This window comes from Chenopodium album, chromosome 14 (assembly GCF_948465745.1).
Source record: "Chenopodium album chromosome 14, dcCheAlbu1.1, whole genome shotgun sequence".
NCBI lineage: Eukaryota > Viridiplantae > Streptophyta > Magnoliopsida > Caryophyllales > Amaranthaceae > Chenopodium > Chenopodium album.
The window spans coordinates 25,980,493-25,997,433 of record NC_137847.1 but is presented as its reverse complement, the minus strand read 5'-3'; the positions used below and the strand labels follow the sequence as shown (position 1 = coordinate 25,997,433).

At 37.4% G+C, this 16,941-nt stretch overlaps 1 protein-coding gene across 1 annotated transcript; it reads left to right on the top strand.

Moving 5' to 3' along the window:
* The first annotated feature begins 1,865 nt into the window (after positions 1–1,865).
* LOC145579108 (uncharacterized) lies at positions 1,866–16,590 on the top strand. The gene is made up of 4 exons (XM_081636378.1): positions 1,866–2,484; positions 3,914–4,135; positions 6,486–6,860; positions 15,778–16,590. Exons 1-4 carry the CDS (start codon positions 1,957–1,959, stop codon positions 16,249–16,251), a joined length of 1,599 nt encoding a protein of 532 aa, XP_081492504.1. The 5' UTR covers positions 1,866–1,956; the 3' UTR covers positions 16,252–16,590.
* The last annotated feature ends 351 nt before the right edge of the window (positions 16,591–16,941 follow it).

Here is a 16,941-nt window from a genome sequence, read left to right as displayed (position 1 = left end):
GAAGGAAAGCCTCCTGAAGCTGTCAATGCATCCTGCTGGCAAGTTGCCAAACCATTGTTGGGCTATACCCTTCAAGGTAGCCGGGAAGCATCGGCACCACATAACATCATCAACCCCTACATGTGCATAAGGTTGGTGTAGGCCATGAGGTGGTCCTCATTCTTAACCTTGCCCGGTTGTGCCGCCTCGGTTATCTCCTTGGTGAACGCAGAGGTTTGTTCACCAAGTCTGAGCAAACGGAGCTGCCAGCCCCTAGCTGGACATTGTGTGCCGCCTATCCTCCAAAGAGGGTCGGCTGCATGAATGGTGGGACATACTGCCCGTATGGCATCTAGGGCACATACGAGAGTGTCCCAATCATCTGAGGGCCAGTATGGACGGACTTGTCGCCTCTACGGATCTCATGCAAGGATTGAGAATTCCTTGCGGATGTATTTTTGAAGCTGTTTGAAAAGCTCGATATAAAGGTTGACTCAGACAGCTACTGGCTCTATTTATGCTCGATAATGTGTCAAGCATCGGAGAAGGTTTTCTTGCTATCATCTGGCTGAACAGCTCAAATGACCTTCCTTTTGCCCGTCTAAGGCAGAAGGATCTTGGACTATTCAATTGCAGGCGTAGTCTTCTTCTTTGGATGTGGAGTAGGCTGCCTGTCTTTGACTGACTTTCTCCTCTCAGCTTGAGGAGTCTTCTTGGCCGACTGACCCTTGCTAGAGCTAGCTGTCCTTTTGTTGATCAGGTCCTTGATTTCACCCTTGAAACTTGTCATGAATTTCATGAGTTCGTCTCGGGTGATTGGAGTCTGACCCCTTGCCGCATGGGTGTTCCTAGGCAGTAGTCCGGCAACCTTGCTGGGACCGGCTTCGTGGTTGCTTCGCTCAGGTCTATCCCTTGAACGGATGCGCTTAGAGATAAGTGACCCGTCAGGGGCCACATAAGTTTCGACTTCACATTCGTTATTTGAGTCATGGTCCGTATGGACCTCCCCATCGACCGTAGGCCGGTTGGGATCAGGTGGCGATACAGAATCTTGAACCATCTTAGAGGTACTCTCCTCACAGACGGCGCCAAATGTTTTGGGTGTTTTTGGTCCCTCGAGAGAGTTATGTCACCAAGACTGGTCCGGCGCTGTCTATACCTGCAAAACACGGAGACTCCGGTTGGTAGGAGCTCCGCCTCCAACGATCAAGTTAGTATTGGTCGTAGAAGATAAAAGGGTACGGAAAAGGTAAAAGTGGGATCTTCTCGAATTTCGAGATCAGGAGTTTTCTCTGATGTGAGAGAATGTAGGGTTGTTTTAATAAATGAAATGTGTCCCAAAAAATAGGGAAAATCTCCCTATTTATAAGGTCATTGGGAAAAGTGCCCTTCATTAGGTCCTAATGAGCTGCGCCGTTTTGCGGCGCTCTTGGGAATTGGGCCCTGAAGGCCGCAATTCCATCTGTTCTAAGGTTGACACGTGTCAACAGGTGAGCAGCCCATGTCGGGCCTATCTAGGGTTGACACGTGTCCCTCTCTGGTTAGGCCACGTGTCTAGGATATTTTTACCCTAAACAAAAACGAGATAAAATATTTATTTAAATAATATAGAAATATATAATAATTTATTTTGAAAATATGGGGGATTACACTCTAGAAATATAAACTCTAATATGAACCGCTTGCCACCTCTCAAATCCATTAAAGGCCTATTCTATTTTTCTTAATTTCAGTTCAGTTTATTCATTTAAACCCCAATCAATTTCGTTTTTTTTTTTTTTTTTTTTTTTTAACAAGCAATCAGCTTGGTTCAGTTTACTTGTTTTCACTAAATCGAAAAATACCATAAAAGAAATAATCCCGCTTTAGTCTCGGCAAAATTCCTCTATAAGCGTGTAAAACCCTCTCAAGCTGAACTTTAGGTCTCTGAAACAGATTTCAAAAACAACACCACCACCACCACCACCACCGCCGACCATGGCGCCACCATCAGACATCGAAAAAAATCGCTTCCTTTCATTCTTAATATGGCAGTCCATTCAATCATCCGCCATTTTCATACTCACCAAAGCTTTTCTTCTCTCTCCTTTCACCCAAAAACCCTTCTTCCCCTCCTTCTTCGGTTCTCTCTCTCTTCTCTGCTTCCTCCTTTCAATGCTACTCTTCTCCATTTCCGTCCAACTTAACTCTTCCCCGCAGTTCCGCCTCCATGCTTCTCTTCCAGAGCTTGCTCTTGGTGTTGTCCGATTGGTTTTCGGTGGTCTGTCTTCCTTAAACAAGGATTTTGTCCGACGAGCTCGGGCTTCACTGACTGCTGTTGTTCTTGTTTGCGTTTCGGCTCTTTCGGGTTTTTGCGCGGTGGTTTCGATTGTTGGGAGTAGCTTTTCTTGTTCATTTGGTGGGTTGATCAGTACTTTGGGGCTTCGGAGTCTTTGTGCTGGTTTATTTTATGGGTTTTATTGTGTATTTTATCAGCGTTGGGTGTTGGATTTCCCTATTGTTCAGGTGACTTATGTTTCGATTTGATTTTTTATTAATTATTTTGTTTAATTATTTGTTTATTTATCTTGTTAGTAGTTTCTGATGAGATCAAGATGTTTAGTTAAATGTGTAATTATACTTAGATGGGATGGATTGAGGGGTGATCTTAGAAAGAGCTAATAGTGGGAGAATGACTAGTAGGTTCGTATCGATGTTAAAATTTGAGAAGCTGAAATTTTGATGGATTGATCATGTAATGTGGTGGCATTAAATGTCATATGGGATACTTGATATGTGAGCAGAAGATGTATCTCCAAGAAGAATTGGATGAGATAATCTGCCAAGAATTGTTTTCAAGCTTAAGCAGGACTTAGATGGTTTGACTGCGTAATGAGGAATTGAGGAGGTTTTTAGATGTTATATGGGATTCTTGTTATGGGTAAGAAAATTCTTGTACTATTAGGGAAGAAGAGGTATGCCCAAGAAGAACCTGGATGAGGTTATGGAGTTATATGGTAAGTTTTGGCACTCTGAGAGCTTGATATAGACATGGAGTTGGATAGCAAATAATGACGAGTTAGTATTCGTTGAATTTACTCATTTATCTGTCTGCGGCTATCTTTTTCCGGCATGAGTAGAGTAGCGGGTGAGAGAGAGAGCCAGAAGTCGAAAGTACTCGACCATTATCTGGTTTTATGAAATCAAGGGGAAGGGGGGGGGGGGTGTTAGCTTGATTTAAACATTTGATATGAAAATTTCACTTCGCATGTATTTCTAAATAATTGTGGATGTTAAATGTGAGCAACCAGTGTACAGCTGATCTGTATGAAATTTGGTTGGGTAGAGAACCTATTGGAAGAGCTGTTATGGAGTGTAAATCAATCAATATAGCTATAGAGTTTGCTAAGCATTATCTAGTGAGACCTTTTTATGGCTAATTTATGTCAGTGTCATTAACTGAATGGATTTCCAAGGACTTAGGCCTTGTTTAGTTCACCTGATTTTTGCTCTGACTGATCTTATTGTCTGATTTGACTAATCTTTGACCTTAAGTGTACGATAATCTGTAAGGTAAAACTATAGCAAGTGGGATCTCGTTAGATTCGTAATAATGTGTATTTTATTAACATGTAATTTTCATAATTTTTTTCATTACGAAATTAAAGATATTTAGCGATAAAAAAATGCACATAAAACGATGATCTAATCTGAACTTATTTTTTCTAATCTGATTTGAACTTATTTTTTTTCTGATGTGATATGATATGAACTTATTTTTTCCGAAATAAGTAAAAATAAGGAGAACTAAACAAGGCCTTAATTCTATACTGTATATTATGAATTAAACTCCTATTCTATGACAGTGTCATTTTAATTATAAGAATGTGTTTTCAGAAGTTACTATCAAATTTATGGTTTACTTGAAGTAAGCTTAATTTTGTTTTTTTGACAGCGCCCACCTTTCTTTAGCTATAAGATGGGGCTTCTTTCAGCTGTTAGACAAGCTCTGAAGCTTTCGGTTGCATCCTACATGTTTTCAGCATTGTTTGTTCTCCTCTTGCCTGATCAGCACAGAAGTTCGGTTGCAGGACAATATTTTTCAGAGCATTTTATCTTTTACGTAGGAAACTTTGCAGTTTTTCTCTCCTGGGAACTGATACTTCATTTGCATAAGGTTTGTTTGCGATTTGAATCATGTTTATTCGATATTATTGCTATGTATATGATGAATGTGTTAACTTAACTATTAAATATACTTATTGATTTAGTCTGACATACTGTTCTGCTATGTTCTATTTTTTCCCTGTGTGTTATTTATCTTCATACAACCATGGAAACATCTTAGAATCTATTTGACTTTTCTTGACTCATTTAATAAAATATGAAATTTTCTGCTTAAATTTGACTTGTTTGTGATCTCATCACTAATATTAAGACCTTGTTACTCAGTTGGTCAACCAGTTGATCTACCAGTAATGTTTGTTATTGTTGTTGACTGTTCTATACAACTTGTAGCATTAGTTGTTTAAAAGTTGTGTGGTGATTAGCTCTAAGACATTAATACAATATATGGTTAGCTCTTGGCAAATCGGCAATTTAATCTGAATAGGTCAATGGCCAAAAAGGCAACACATTTATTCAATCAGTTTCATTTTTAGTAAATGGAAAAATTGTCTGCCAAATATATTTGTTGAAAGGAAAGCCAAAAAATAATGGGAAAATCGGGCTAAAAGACATTTGCAATAATTGCAAGATTTTCCCTAATGTTTGGTAGTTGCTTTTGTTAATATGCATCTTATGCCTAACTTTGTCTTTCTTAGTTTAAAGCATGTATCCAACATCATCTCAGATTAAACATGTCAATAAGTGGTGAGGATGGTCTTGGTTTCATCCCATGCCCTCCCTTTTTATTTATTTATTTATTTATTTTTTTGTGTTTTTTTACAAATTATATTCTTTCACATACCATGTGAAGTTCCAGAGTGTTTTATCCTACTTCCTCTGTGTTTTGGTAAAATTGACCCATGTGTTTGGGGACATAGTTAAATTTTTTTTCTTTTTTGGTGTTCCACCAAGTTCACCCTTTGGGCTAATTCGGATTCGGGATCATTTTTGGGTGGTTAGGTTCCAGTCCCCTTCCAATTGTTGTTGCGGGAGATCGAACACGTGTCTTCCCTACCAAGTGGAGTCCCAATCACCACTAACAGCCAATTGGTATAGTTTAAGAAAATATTGAGTCAGTTGTTTAATGTATATTTAAGTTAATGGGTTCACTTTATATTGTGAGAAAAGTAAACATGTGATGGTGGAAAAGTAGGCGGGTTGGTGAGTTAAAAACTTTTTACTAATGGTGGTAAATTGATAGCTCTCTATAAGAAGCATAAGAAGTCATGAGTTGACAGCATTTACTTATTTGACTTGTGTACTAAATAAATAGAGGTACTAATCATTGAATTGTTTGTTATCTCAAGTGTCCAAGTGGCATGACTTGGTAGTCTTATATCTAAGTGTTGGGGTTGTGGAGCCTATTGTGTGAATCTTGGATGAGCTACAAGGTTGGGCCTATGGTGTGAGGTTGTGTGTGCTAGATTCAACTTGCATGGAGTTATTTGCTTACTTTGGGATTTGACAAGTGGGGCATTGAATTGAGCCCATGACACTAAACACAATATTTTAGGTAATGTGTGATTCATGGGTAGCAATCTTTGCGGTTTTTCTTCTGGTTCTTGGTTTTCCACGTACAATCTTTGTGTGTGACTATATTGTTGTTTCGTGCGCTTATTTCTTCATTTTTATTGCTTGCTATTAACATAATTAGGGAGTCACAATCCTAGATTTTGGTTTCAGGGCCCATGAATGTGTAATGGTTGATCCCGTGGATTGCTTAGCATGCTTAACACTTGGAAGTAAAGTGTTTAGTCTTCGTAGCATGAGTTATTTGCTTTTGTTGGGATATGGCAAGTTGCGTGGAATTGAGCCCATGAGGCAAGTAATATATTAGCAAATGTGTGATAAGTGGGTAGCAAGGAAATCTTGGAGATTTCCATTAGGGAGTCATGATCCTAACAACCTCGTCTCATCTGTTTTCCCTCATATATTCACCCCCCTATTTTTTAATTCTTCTGGAATGGGGTAGTAGGGAGATATATATTAAGGGCTTCTTTTCTTGCTGGGAATGTCAATGTGGTTGAGGGACCCGTTTGTTTTAGTAGGATGTAATCTACATGGTGAATGTTACAAGATTGTAAGAATCTTACTACTGTTCCGTTGTAGCTTGCATCTAATTCAGGCATAATTATGAATTTGATGTCCATGGATTTGCATAGAGCTGATAAACAACCCTTTACAATCCATGTAGCTTAGAGCTGATACTTTTAATGTATTTGAGTTATACTTGCATATCCTTATGTATGTAGGTTGAATTTTGTGACTTTTATGTTCTTTTAAGGTTGACTGTGAAAATTGTATGTTCTAGAAGGCTAGACTCCAAATTCTCACCATTGTTTAATCTTATTTTTACATAGGTTCTGCATACGAAGAGATTTGTGTTTGCTCCATCAAAAGGATCTGCTGCAGTGGAAACAAATCCCAGTGAATCACTTCTTACTGCTTTGGAGGACAGTCAACCTAGATCTCTGCTGCAGTATCTTGCATACCTTGATTTATACATGGTGTGTGGAAGTAATGTTGAACCCTGGCGTCGAGCTGCCTTCTTTGAGGAAACTGGTGAGACATACAAGAGAGTGGTTGCAGCGTGCTTAAGGCCTTTAGAGCAGTTTACTTCCAACTTAGCTGAAGGCTTAACAAGCTCTAAAATAAACAAGCTATCTCATCAACTAAGCTCACCGAATGAAAATTTTCATAGCTCTGAAATTCTCGAATCATTTAGTGATTTCCAGGTAATAAGTTTTATTCCTTTTATTTTATTTTATATCTATATTTTGTTTTATATCAAACTTTTATATACCTTATTAATTTAGTGAACCTTTATATTTGTATTTGTCCTAGATGACTTGGACTTCGTGATGGTTCTTTGAATTAATTCTTCGAATTCCATACTGCTTTTGAAACTAAAACCTATGTTTGCAAATGGATGTGAAATACATGAAGTTTAAAGTGTTATGTTCTCCAAAGTTGAACTCCACATGAGGCAAGGTTGTTAGACTTGTTATTATATGAACTTACATTCCTTCATCACCTCTCTATTGTAGAATGTTTTGATGTAGGGCCTTGGAGGTCTTTTGTAACGTAAATATTTTCCTTTCTTTCAAAGTTAATCTGTCATTTCTATAACTCTCCCCAAATAGTATATTTTTTTTGTAAGAGGAGGTTGTTACTTGGCTCTAAATTCTAGAAGAGCTACCCCAAAGGAGATGCAAGTCATAGTTTTAGAGAAGGTCATAATGTAATGGAGATGCTTATTAATCAGCTTTTCCTATATGATTATCCCTTGCCTATCCTTTTTTCTTATTTTTTGTCGGCATTTTTATCCACTTGATAAAGTCTGGTTACCCAATTAAGAAGAGGGTATGAATAGCAATAGAGTGTCCTGTTTGGCAAAAAGAAAACTAAGGGGAAGACAAAATAAGTTCTTGTTTCATTTATTTTTCTCCTCTAGACAATTCCACACTCAAATTTGACAAAGAAAATTGAATGAAAAAAAGCCTAAACTAATTGAGTTATTCCCGATAAAAATACACATCAACAAACAATTAATGTTAAGTCAGAAAACAAATAAAGCTAAAGATTGGGGAAGCATTAATCCTATGAACTGAATCAGTAAATAGCATATATTTTCCACTTACTATGACATAACAAACAAAAGGTTCCTAAAGCCTACTAACTTCAACTAATAATTCTCTACAACTTTCGTATGTTTGATAAACATATACTCTTAAAACGTAAGGAATATGTTGGACAATTAATTCAAAACAGTTCCTTGTATTTAGGACTTAGGAGCATATGTTTATTAGTTAGTTATTCAAAAAGCAATACGGAAGTGGCAAAGATTGTTTGGAATTAGTGGTTCTTAAGATCCCATCGATTTTTGTGTTATAGTTAGTGAGTCAACTATGTTATCAGGTTATGCTTCCTCAAGTTTTAGCTTTATTTGTTATTTGACTCAAGTAGTTGATTTGTTGTGTACTGCATTTCAAAATTAAGCAGTTTTTATTTCTATATAATCTATTTTAGAAACAACACTAATAACATTGGAATGAAAACTTGGCTGTCACATTCCATTTTTGTACTGTATTATTGATTTGTTGTTTCAGAAAACCCGGTTACATAATGCCTTGTCAGAGTGTGACAAAATATGAATACCAAAAGACGGTGGTCAATTTTAAGATTGGCAATGTAGCTAAATGTAACAGTATACAAGGAGTATACTGGATTCTTACTGCAATTTGCTAAGAAACCCAGCAATTCAATGGCAGGAATCTATTGATCAGTGAAGAACAATACCTGGCTTAACAGAGGAGAGAGAAAAAGATAAAAGAAAGAGTGAGAAAGATGATTTTTATTGCTGAAAATCAATGAATGAGTTCTCTTACAAGATAACAGATTATTTATAATTTATAATTACACTAACAACCTAACAAACTTGTAACAACTTCCTAACTTGCTCGCTGAGCATTAGCCAACTAAGCTCCAATTACACTAAACTTTATAGATTTCTTTTTACTTAAAGTTATAAGGAACTTAATGTGCAATAGAGATTTTACGAGGTAACTTTTCAAGGCCCGACCAAGAATTAAATCCTCTAACCTACTCGGGATTTTAAATCAATACTCTTCACTATAATAGTGTAACAACCGATTATAAGCCAAAACTCTAATTTTTAATGAACGAACTTGAGTACCCAACAACTTTTTAATCTATTGCTGAGCTCAATACATTCCATTTACCTATGATTACAACTCAAGAAGAATAGTTGTATGAAAAACACAAGAATTATTAAGACTCAAGTGGATTCACTTTCTATCATTCACTAAGGTTGTTTTTATGCTTTTGTCAGGTGGTTTGTTTGGAAATAACCTGACCCTATTTGTAGAAGTTTAGGATACCCACTAACAGTCCATGTTCCTCACTAACTCCTATGTTTCTTATCTTTAGGTCAAGTATAACAAGCACATGACGGGCAGTAGACTTCTCAAGATCCCAAGCACCCTCATTTTTCTCAACAAACCTTAAATAATGGAAAACGTGTAATTTATAACTTCCACAATAAATAACACTTTGTCACAACTCACAAGAGTGGGGATTTTCTCAAGTGTCCTTTTTTTTTTCTCTCATCAAACCTTAAATAATGAAAAATGTGTAATTTATAACTTCCACAATAAATAACACTTTGTCACAAGAGTGGGATTTTCAAAACTAATTTTTCTATCATAAATTAAATAGACTTTTTAGTTATTAATTTATCCAAATAAACGCCAAATCCATTTTCAATAAAAACATAACTAAAATCCTACTTTTAAGCAAATCTTTTTGTGGCATGTTTTTTTAAAATTTCATCTTTCGACACAAATCTCAACCAATCAATCAATCAATCAATCAAAGCCTTAATCCCAAAAGTGGGGTCGGCTAACATGAACCAAATTTGATTATTCCGTGTAGTCATCAACATAAATCTTTCTCCTCCATCCCTTACGATCCAAAACTTCATCCTCACGTAAATCCATGCACTTCATATCCTTCCTCACTCCTTCCAACCAAGTCATCTTTGGTCTCCCTCTTCCTCGTTTAATCCCTCCATGGTCCCACTCTTCCACTCTTCGCACCGGTGCACCCTCGGGTCTCCGTCTTACATGTCCAAACCAACGCAGACGATTTTCCCTTAATTTATCTACAATGCCCGCCACACCTACTTTCTTGCGAATAACCTCATTTCTGATTCTATCTCTTAAAGTGTTTCCACACATCCACCTTAACATGCGCATTTCCGTAACCTCCATCTTTTTAATATGCTCTTTCTTAGAAGCCCAACATTCTGTACCATAGAGCAACACTGGTCTTATGGCAGTCCTGTAGAATTTTCCCTTCAACTTTAAGGGAATGCTGCGGTCGCATAGCACTCCCGTGGCCGCTCTCCATTTAAGCCACCCTGACTTAATCCTGTGGGTCACGTCTTGATCAATGTCACCATTCTTCTGGATGATCGACCCTAGGTACTTAAAACATTCACTCATGGTCAAATCCTTTCCATCCAAACTCACCACTTCATTGCTTGTCCCCCTCTGAGTGCCAAAACGACATACCAAATATTCAGTCTTACTCCGACTTAGCTTAAACCCTCTAGATTCCAACCTTTGCCTCCATTGCTCCAACTTGACATTAACCCCATCCTTAGTCTCATCCACCAAAACGATATCATCTGCGAACAGCATACACCATGGAACCTCATCTTGAATTGGTCTAGTTAATTCGTCTAGAACCGTTGCAAAAAGAAAAGGGCTTAATGCAGACCCTTGATGCAATCCGATTGTAATAGGGAAATCTTTTGTCAACCCTCCGCATGTCCTCACATTTGTTGACACATCCCGATACATATCCTTAACTAGGTCTACATACCTTCGTGGGATACCTTTCTTCAACATTGCCCACCAAAGTATCTCTCTTGGCACCTTGTCATATGCCTTCTCTAAATCAATAAAGACCATATGAAGATCTTTCTTCTTTACCCTATAAAACTCCATCATTTGTCTTATCAAATGGATTGCCTCCATAGTAGATCTCCCAGGCATAAAACCAAATTGGTTATCTGAAATGCTTGTGCATGCCCTCAACCTTTGTTCAATCACCCTTTCCCACAACTTCATAGTATGGCTCATAAGCTTAATTCCTCGATAGTTAGAACAATCTTGAGCGTCTCCTTTGTTTTTATAAACCGGGACCAAGGTGCTCTTCCTCCAATCTTGTGGGATCCTTGTAGCCGTCCATATCTTGTTGAAAAGGTTTGTTAACCAATCAATACCAATCTTACCCAAACACCTCCACACCTCTATCGGTACCCCATCAGGGCCAACCGCCTTCTTAGGTTTCATCTTCCTCAGTGCAATCTCCACCTCTACTCTCCTAATCCTTCGCACATACTCCATGTTGATTTCTTCATCACTCATAGAGGTATCTCCTATCACAACTCCATTACTTCCATTAAATAATTCATCGAAGTACCCCTTCCACCTGTCCTTGATGCCCTCCTCTTGCACTAGGACCATTTGGTTCTTATCTTTGACACACTTCACCATGCCAATATCCTTCCTTGCCTCTTGTCTTCTCTTTGCCATCTTATAAATGATCCTTTCTCCTTCCTTGGAATCAAGCTTTTCATAAACCTCCTGATATGCCTTTTCTTTTGCTTGGCGAACAGCTGCCTTTGCCTTACTCTTAGCCTCCTTATACGCTGCAAAGGTTTCATCACTCCTACATTTTCCTAAGGCTTGATAGCATTCCCTTTTTTGCTTAATTACTGCTTTCACCTCTTCATTCCACCACGAAGTATCTCTCTGTACCGAAGTTCTTCCCCTTACTTCCCCTAAGACCTCTTTGGCCACTCTTAGGAAACAGTTCTTCATTCGTAACCAGGTCATGTCCGGATCCACCTCTCCATCCCAATCCGCTTCTTCAATTACCTTTTCTGTAAAAACCTTAGCTTTTGCATCCCTTAGGGTCCACCATCTTATCCTTGGTTCTTCTTGTCTAACTTTTTTCTTCGCCTTCTCTTTCAGACGAATAGTCATTACCAATAGCCGGTGTTGGGTGACCACACTCTCCCCTGGGATAACCTTACAGTTTATGCAACTTTGTCTATCTATGCTCCTTGTGAGCAGGAAGTCTATTTGAGTTGCATTTGCTCCATTCCGAAAAGTTATCAAGTGTGAATCCCTCTTCTTAAACCAAGTATTAGCCAAAATTAAATCATATGATTGGGCAAAATCCATAATAGCTTCACCACCGGCGTCCCTCTGCCCATACCCAAAGCCTCCATGCACACTCTCATAGCCATCTCGGCTCGCCCCAACGTGCCCATTTAGATCCCCTCCAATATATAACTTCTCTGAGTGGTGGACACCCTGCACCACCTCGTCTAGGTCCTCCCAAAATTGTCGTTTCTCTTCTGCATCTAAACCCACTTGGGGAGCATAAGCACTGATAACATTCACAATCTCCTTGCCACATAGCAACTTCAGCCTTATCAACCTATCGTTCTTCCGATAGACCTCGATCACCTCTTTTGCCAACCTCTCATCGAGAACCACACCAACTCCGTTCCTAGCTCCACCATTCCTTGTTCTGTGGCTCGTTTCTTGCCCAACATACCATACCTTATACCCCAAAACCAAGCCTCGAGCTCCTTCTCCTGTCCATCTTGTCTCTTGGAGGCACATGATGTTCACGCGTCGTCTTTTCATTACTTCTACCAATTCTGCTGATTTTCCCGTAAGAGACCCCACATTCCAAGAACCAATCCGCAAACTAAATTCTCAACAAATCTCAACCAATAAAGTGTTTTACTATTTATCCTAGAAAGTTAATCTTATTTAGCATCCTTTCTTTTGCATCTTTAGCTTGCAGCTCCTATAAAGGAATATGTCCTTGTTGATTTATCTTGCTTCCATTTGTGTTTGTTCCTATTCTAGACCTAGTGCTTCATCCGTTTCCAAAACCCGGCGACACCTAAACAATAGTAAATAGTAAAGATCATTAATCCTTAAGTTTGCTTAGTCAGAATCAAAACACATTAGGGTTAACATTGTCCATTATGCTATGGTGGCTTGTGGTGTTAAAATAGTTTTTATCCATTTCATACCATCTTAAGTAATTTTTTGTTCACCAAATATGTTATCCACCCATATTATGATATATTTAATTTTATTATGTTGAAGGAACTAACATGAACATTAATTTAAATAAGGCTTAATCCATTAATTTGATTTTTTTTAAAATTCTTACTCCACGTTAGATGCTATCCATTTTATTCTCCGTTACAAGTTGTTCCATGACAATGCAACCGTTACTACAGTCATGACTGCATATGTGAACTAAATTTTGTTATTATTATTTTGCTAATAAACTATTCACTTTTTATGCATGATATATAACCTCACAAATTTGGTAGCAGTATCTAACATTTTCAAGTTAAAAGATGTGAACTCTTCACTCATGATGCAAATTTCTTGAATTTCATACTTATTGATGCATGCAATTACCGGCACCATATCATTGCAACGTGTCGCTTGCATTGCTAGCATGTAAAGGTATTGGTGGCTTCTGTGTGACCGATTGTCATTCCTCCTATTGCTCACTCACAAATTATAAACTTATATTCTTTCATGGTCACTTTTACCATGTTTGTGTAATCATTTTTTTAATCTACAATTATTCGCCAAATGCCCCATTTTTTACATTTGAAGCATTAGGGTTTTCCTTTGCGGCAACATTCTTCTTCATGACTAATCTTCTTATAAATGCTACACTATCACCTTTGAATTATAAATTATGTCCGCAAAGTTACTTTCAACTCAAACTTTATTTTCACCATCATTCATCCTCATTACTCTCCTTTGATCCGTAATTCAAAGAGAATTATTTATTGTGAAAATTTTAACTTAATAGGTTTATAGTATCTATATAGTGATGAAGTGTATGTGTCTTGTGCTTTCAGAATAGTTACTTTATGTCATCCACCAATTTTTGGTTAGAAAATTCTCTTAGCAATTGATGTATTTAATTGATTATAGATATAATCATTCTCCATATTTCAACTCTGGTTTTCGTCATACCTAATGTCTTAAACTCCCTTATGAGATTCAATCTGATTTGAGGGTTCGTGCTAGGTCCCTGCTAATGCTTTCCCATGCTTTGTTGGGTGTTTTACAAGCTTTTATAATCAGTCGCTTTCTTCTCATTCACCAAATGCTGACACGGGAGTTTCTGGGGCTTTGTTGACATTTCCTCATTATGCTTTTCGATTTGGATTGCTGATGGATTTTATGGAAGAGGGTTAGGGTCAAGATCACGCTCAATAGAGGAGCATGGGAGAAAATTAAGGAGTAGGTTGAGGGAAACATTTAAACGAAATTAATGCACATTTTGTGTCAATAGGGAGTTTGTGATTTTGGGTATGACGCTATGAAAAAACCAAAAGTGTTAAAGAATATAGAGGCAGATTGATGTCCATTCTTAACCAATTCAAATAACTTGGTGTAGAACGTGAGTGGTGGACAATCTCGTAATCACTCTACAAGGAATCAGCCCGGCCCATAATCACTTATGCTCGCAGGAAGGCCGAAAAGAATTTTCCAGCAACTTGAGTGATAAGGGGGAAGTCTGTTATGAGGTTGTTAGTGGGTTTTGGGGTAATGTAGTTAATTTGGAATTAGTTTGTTATTCCTTCTTAGCTGTAAGAGTTTGTTAGCAACTGATTATAAATAGAGGAGTTTGTAGGAAGAGAGAATCATCCAGAAAATTGTAGTGAGAAGCATTGGGAGAGATTCCTTCCTCTTGAAAGAAGGAGAGTTGTATTGTTGATGAAACTGATTAGCAATACATCATATCATCAGTTAAAGATATGATGTATTTTCTCTCTACTGTACTTAGAATTTTCTCTGTTTTGATTCCAGCTCCTAGCACACTCTTGCTGTAAGGTATGAAACAAAAATCTTCTCACCTGAAGATCCTAAAGATCTGTCTAGATTATTATTTTCAGAGCTCATCAATTTTCTATATGGGGATCAGAGAAGAGCAATGAGAAACAAAGTTAAAGGGGCCTATTTGGTATTTTGATTTAGGCTTTTTATTCAAAGTGAAAAGACAAAGGTTTCCCATAGAATTTCATTTTGATGGCCCCGGAACATTTTCTTCGTTGCAAATGGGAATGGTAACAGAAATTAAATGTATATTGGGGAAAAAAGGATGTATCATCATATGGAATATTATATAAGATCTGAAGGATTGCCACTGACTCTAGCCACAATGTGCTCAGTGTTTTTTATTTACAATATGCTTTGGGATACAAAACAAAATCTAATTTTGTTAGTCCAAAAGTTACCAATTTATATGTTTCGGGCCATAGTTAGCAGGAGTGAATTAGTGAATCAGGTAACACTGTGTAAGCTAATCAAATTAATTAGGCAGTTAGCTAAAACAATGAAAAATCAGAGTTGTTCTGTATTGAGTAACCTGTTAAACAAAGTAATTTTTGAACTGAAACACATAGGAGAATGCCTTAATGATTTGTGGTAAATTTTGGATTGATTTCCTTGTCAAATTAATCAATAAGATCAGATGAATCATTGATTTTAAAAACTAAGCAGGTCAAGGAGTTTGTGACATTCTTCCAACTTGGGATCAATGAGCTTGACTTTCATTTAATTCACTTTTTTGTGGGCTAGATACTTGGATGGCTTCAAGTTCTTTTTGGCTGGTCAGGTATCTGATATTACTTCAGTTGCCCTTAAAAGCTACTGTTTAAATTTTCAGTGGCCTAGCAAGGTGAAATTTTTAAGTTTTTCATGTTCTGTTTTTCTTCTCTTTTTGGTCACTATTTTATCGCTATATTTCTCCTCGTGGCTATATCTCCTTCTGTAGGAAGCTATTATATGGTGTAACATCTTTGGCAGAATTAGTTTCGAAACCTTAGGCTGGTAAGATTTTATATGGTGTATTCTTGGTTAGAGTGGTTTCCTTGTGTAACTGGCTGAGTTGGCTTCTTGTCTTCGGCATCTCTTCAGAATCTACTTTTTCTTCCTTTTTGTGGCATATTTAAGGAAACCCTCATAATCCTAATCTTTGGCTCTGATCCTGTTTCTGCAGATGTATGCTTGGTGTGCCCAAACTGTTGCATCTTTAGAAGTACACTCTCACAAGGAAGACAGGTTTGGAGTTGCTCAATTATCTGGGAGCCATGCAATGGTGTTATCAATGCTGTTATCCTGTCTGATTGCTGTCGAAACATCAATGGGAAAGAAAATTAACTTGCAATCCCCAAATCATATATTGGGTCCTGCTGGCATTAAATGGGCTACAAACAGCACTACTAGAAGAGAAATTGCTACTGCCATGAACAAGAAAAGGGGTAGCCCTTTACACTCAAAGTCGTATGCATTAGCAGATGTGTTAAAGATTTCTATTTATTCAATAGTATCTGAATTCCTGGAAGAGATGCGCGTCAGTACTAAAATGGGGGTTTTAGAGAAAGACTGGCTGAACAATAGCAAGCCTATTTATGGATCTGCTGAAGTTCTGGTTCAAAAACTGCAATTCTTTCTTAATTTTCAAGCTAGCTAGTTGTTAGGTTACACCCACTATTTTAAATATTGATTTGTAGGGTATTGGAGCTTGTCACATTCAATTCAAGAAGTTTCTAATCTTGTTTAATAGGAGATTGGCGGTTACCAAACGAGGGTGAGAAAGCCTGTAGTCAGTCCTTGAAGATGGGTGGTTTAGAAGTTATGATACAGATTATCACATCAAACAAATGTGCATGTAGGGTGTTTGATGCTTAATGAGCTTGTTGAGATTCCTGTTTCATTGAAAATCACCCTCTTATACTTGTATTCCATATACTTTTGTTGTGGTGAAAGAGTTGGGTGTATATTATACTTTATTTGTCTTTTTTCCCTCAAAGTGTTTACCCACTAATTGGAGCTCATGTAATTCTGTCACGTGTCTGTTTGAACCCATGATCATATTCATTACTTCATTGTGATTCAACTTTTGCCACCAGTCCAATGTTAATCATGTTCATAACTTTCACACTTCTACAATTTATATACTTCGTATATACTAATTATGTAAATTAATTCAATGAGAAATTGTCTTTGCCCTTTGATCTGGTGGTAAAAAGTTTTTGAATGAAACAACTGGTCCTAGGTTTGAGCCTTTACCCACACTAATTTTTTTTCACTTCTCCTCACTTAGATTTTTTTTTTTTCAATCAAAGTTCAAGTCCTAAATTTTTAAAGAGAATCTTGTCAA

Bases quoted from the DNA above. Each gene is read 5' to 3' on its own strand.
- LOC145579108 (XM_081636378.1), top strand. From the start codon at position 1,957: ATGGCGCCACCATCAGACATCGAAAAAAATCGCTTCCTTTCATTCTTA. The intron at 4,136-6,485 runs GTTTGTTTGCGA...ATTTTTACATAG, and splicing joins TGATACTTCATTTGCATAAG to GTTCTGCATACGAAGAGATT. The intron at 6,861-15,777 runs GTAATAAGTTTT...CTGTTTCTGCAG, and splicing joins AATCATTTAGTGATTTCCAG to ATGTATGCTTGGTGTGCCCA.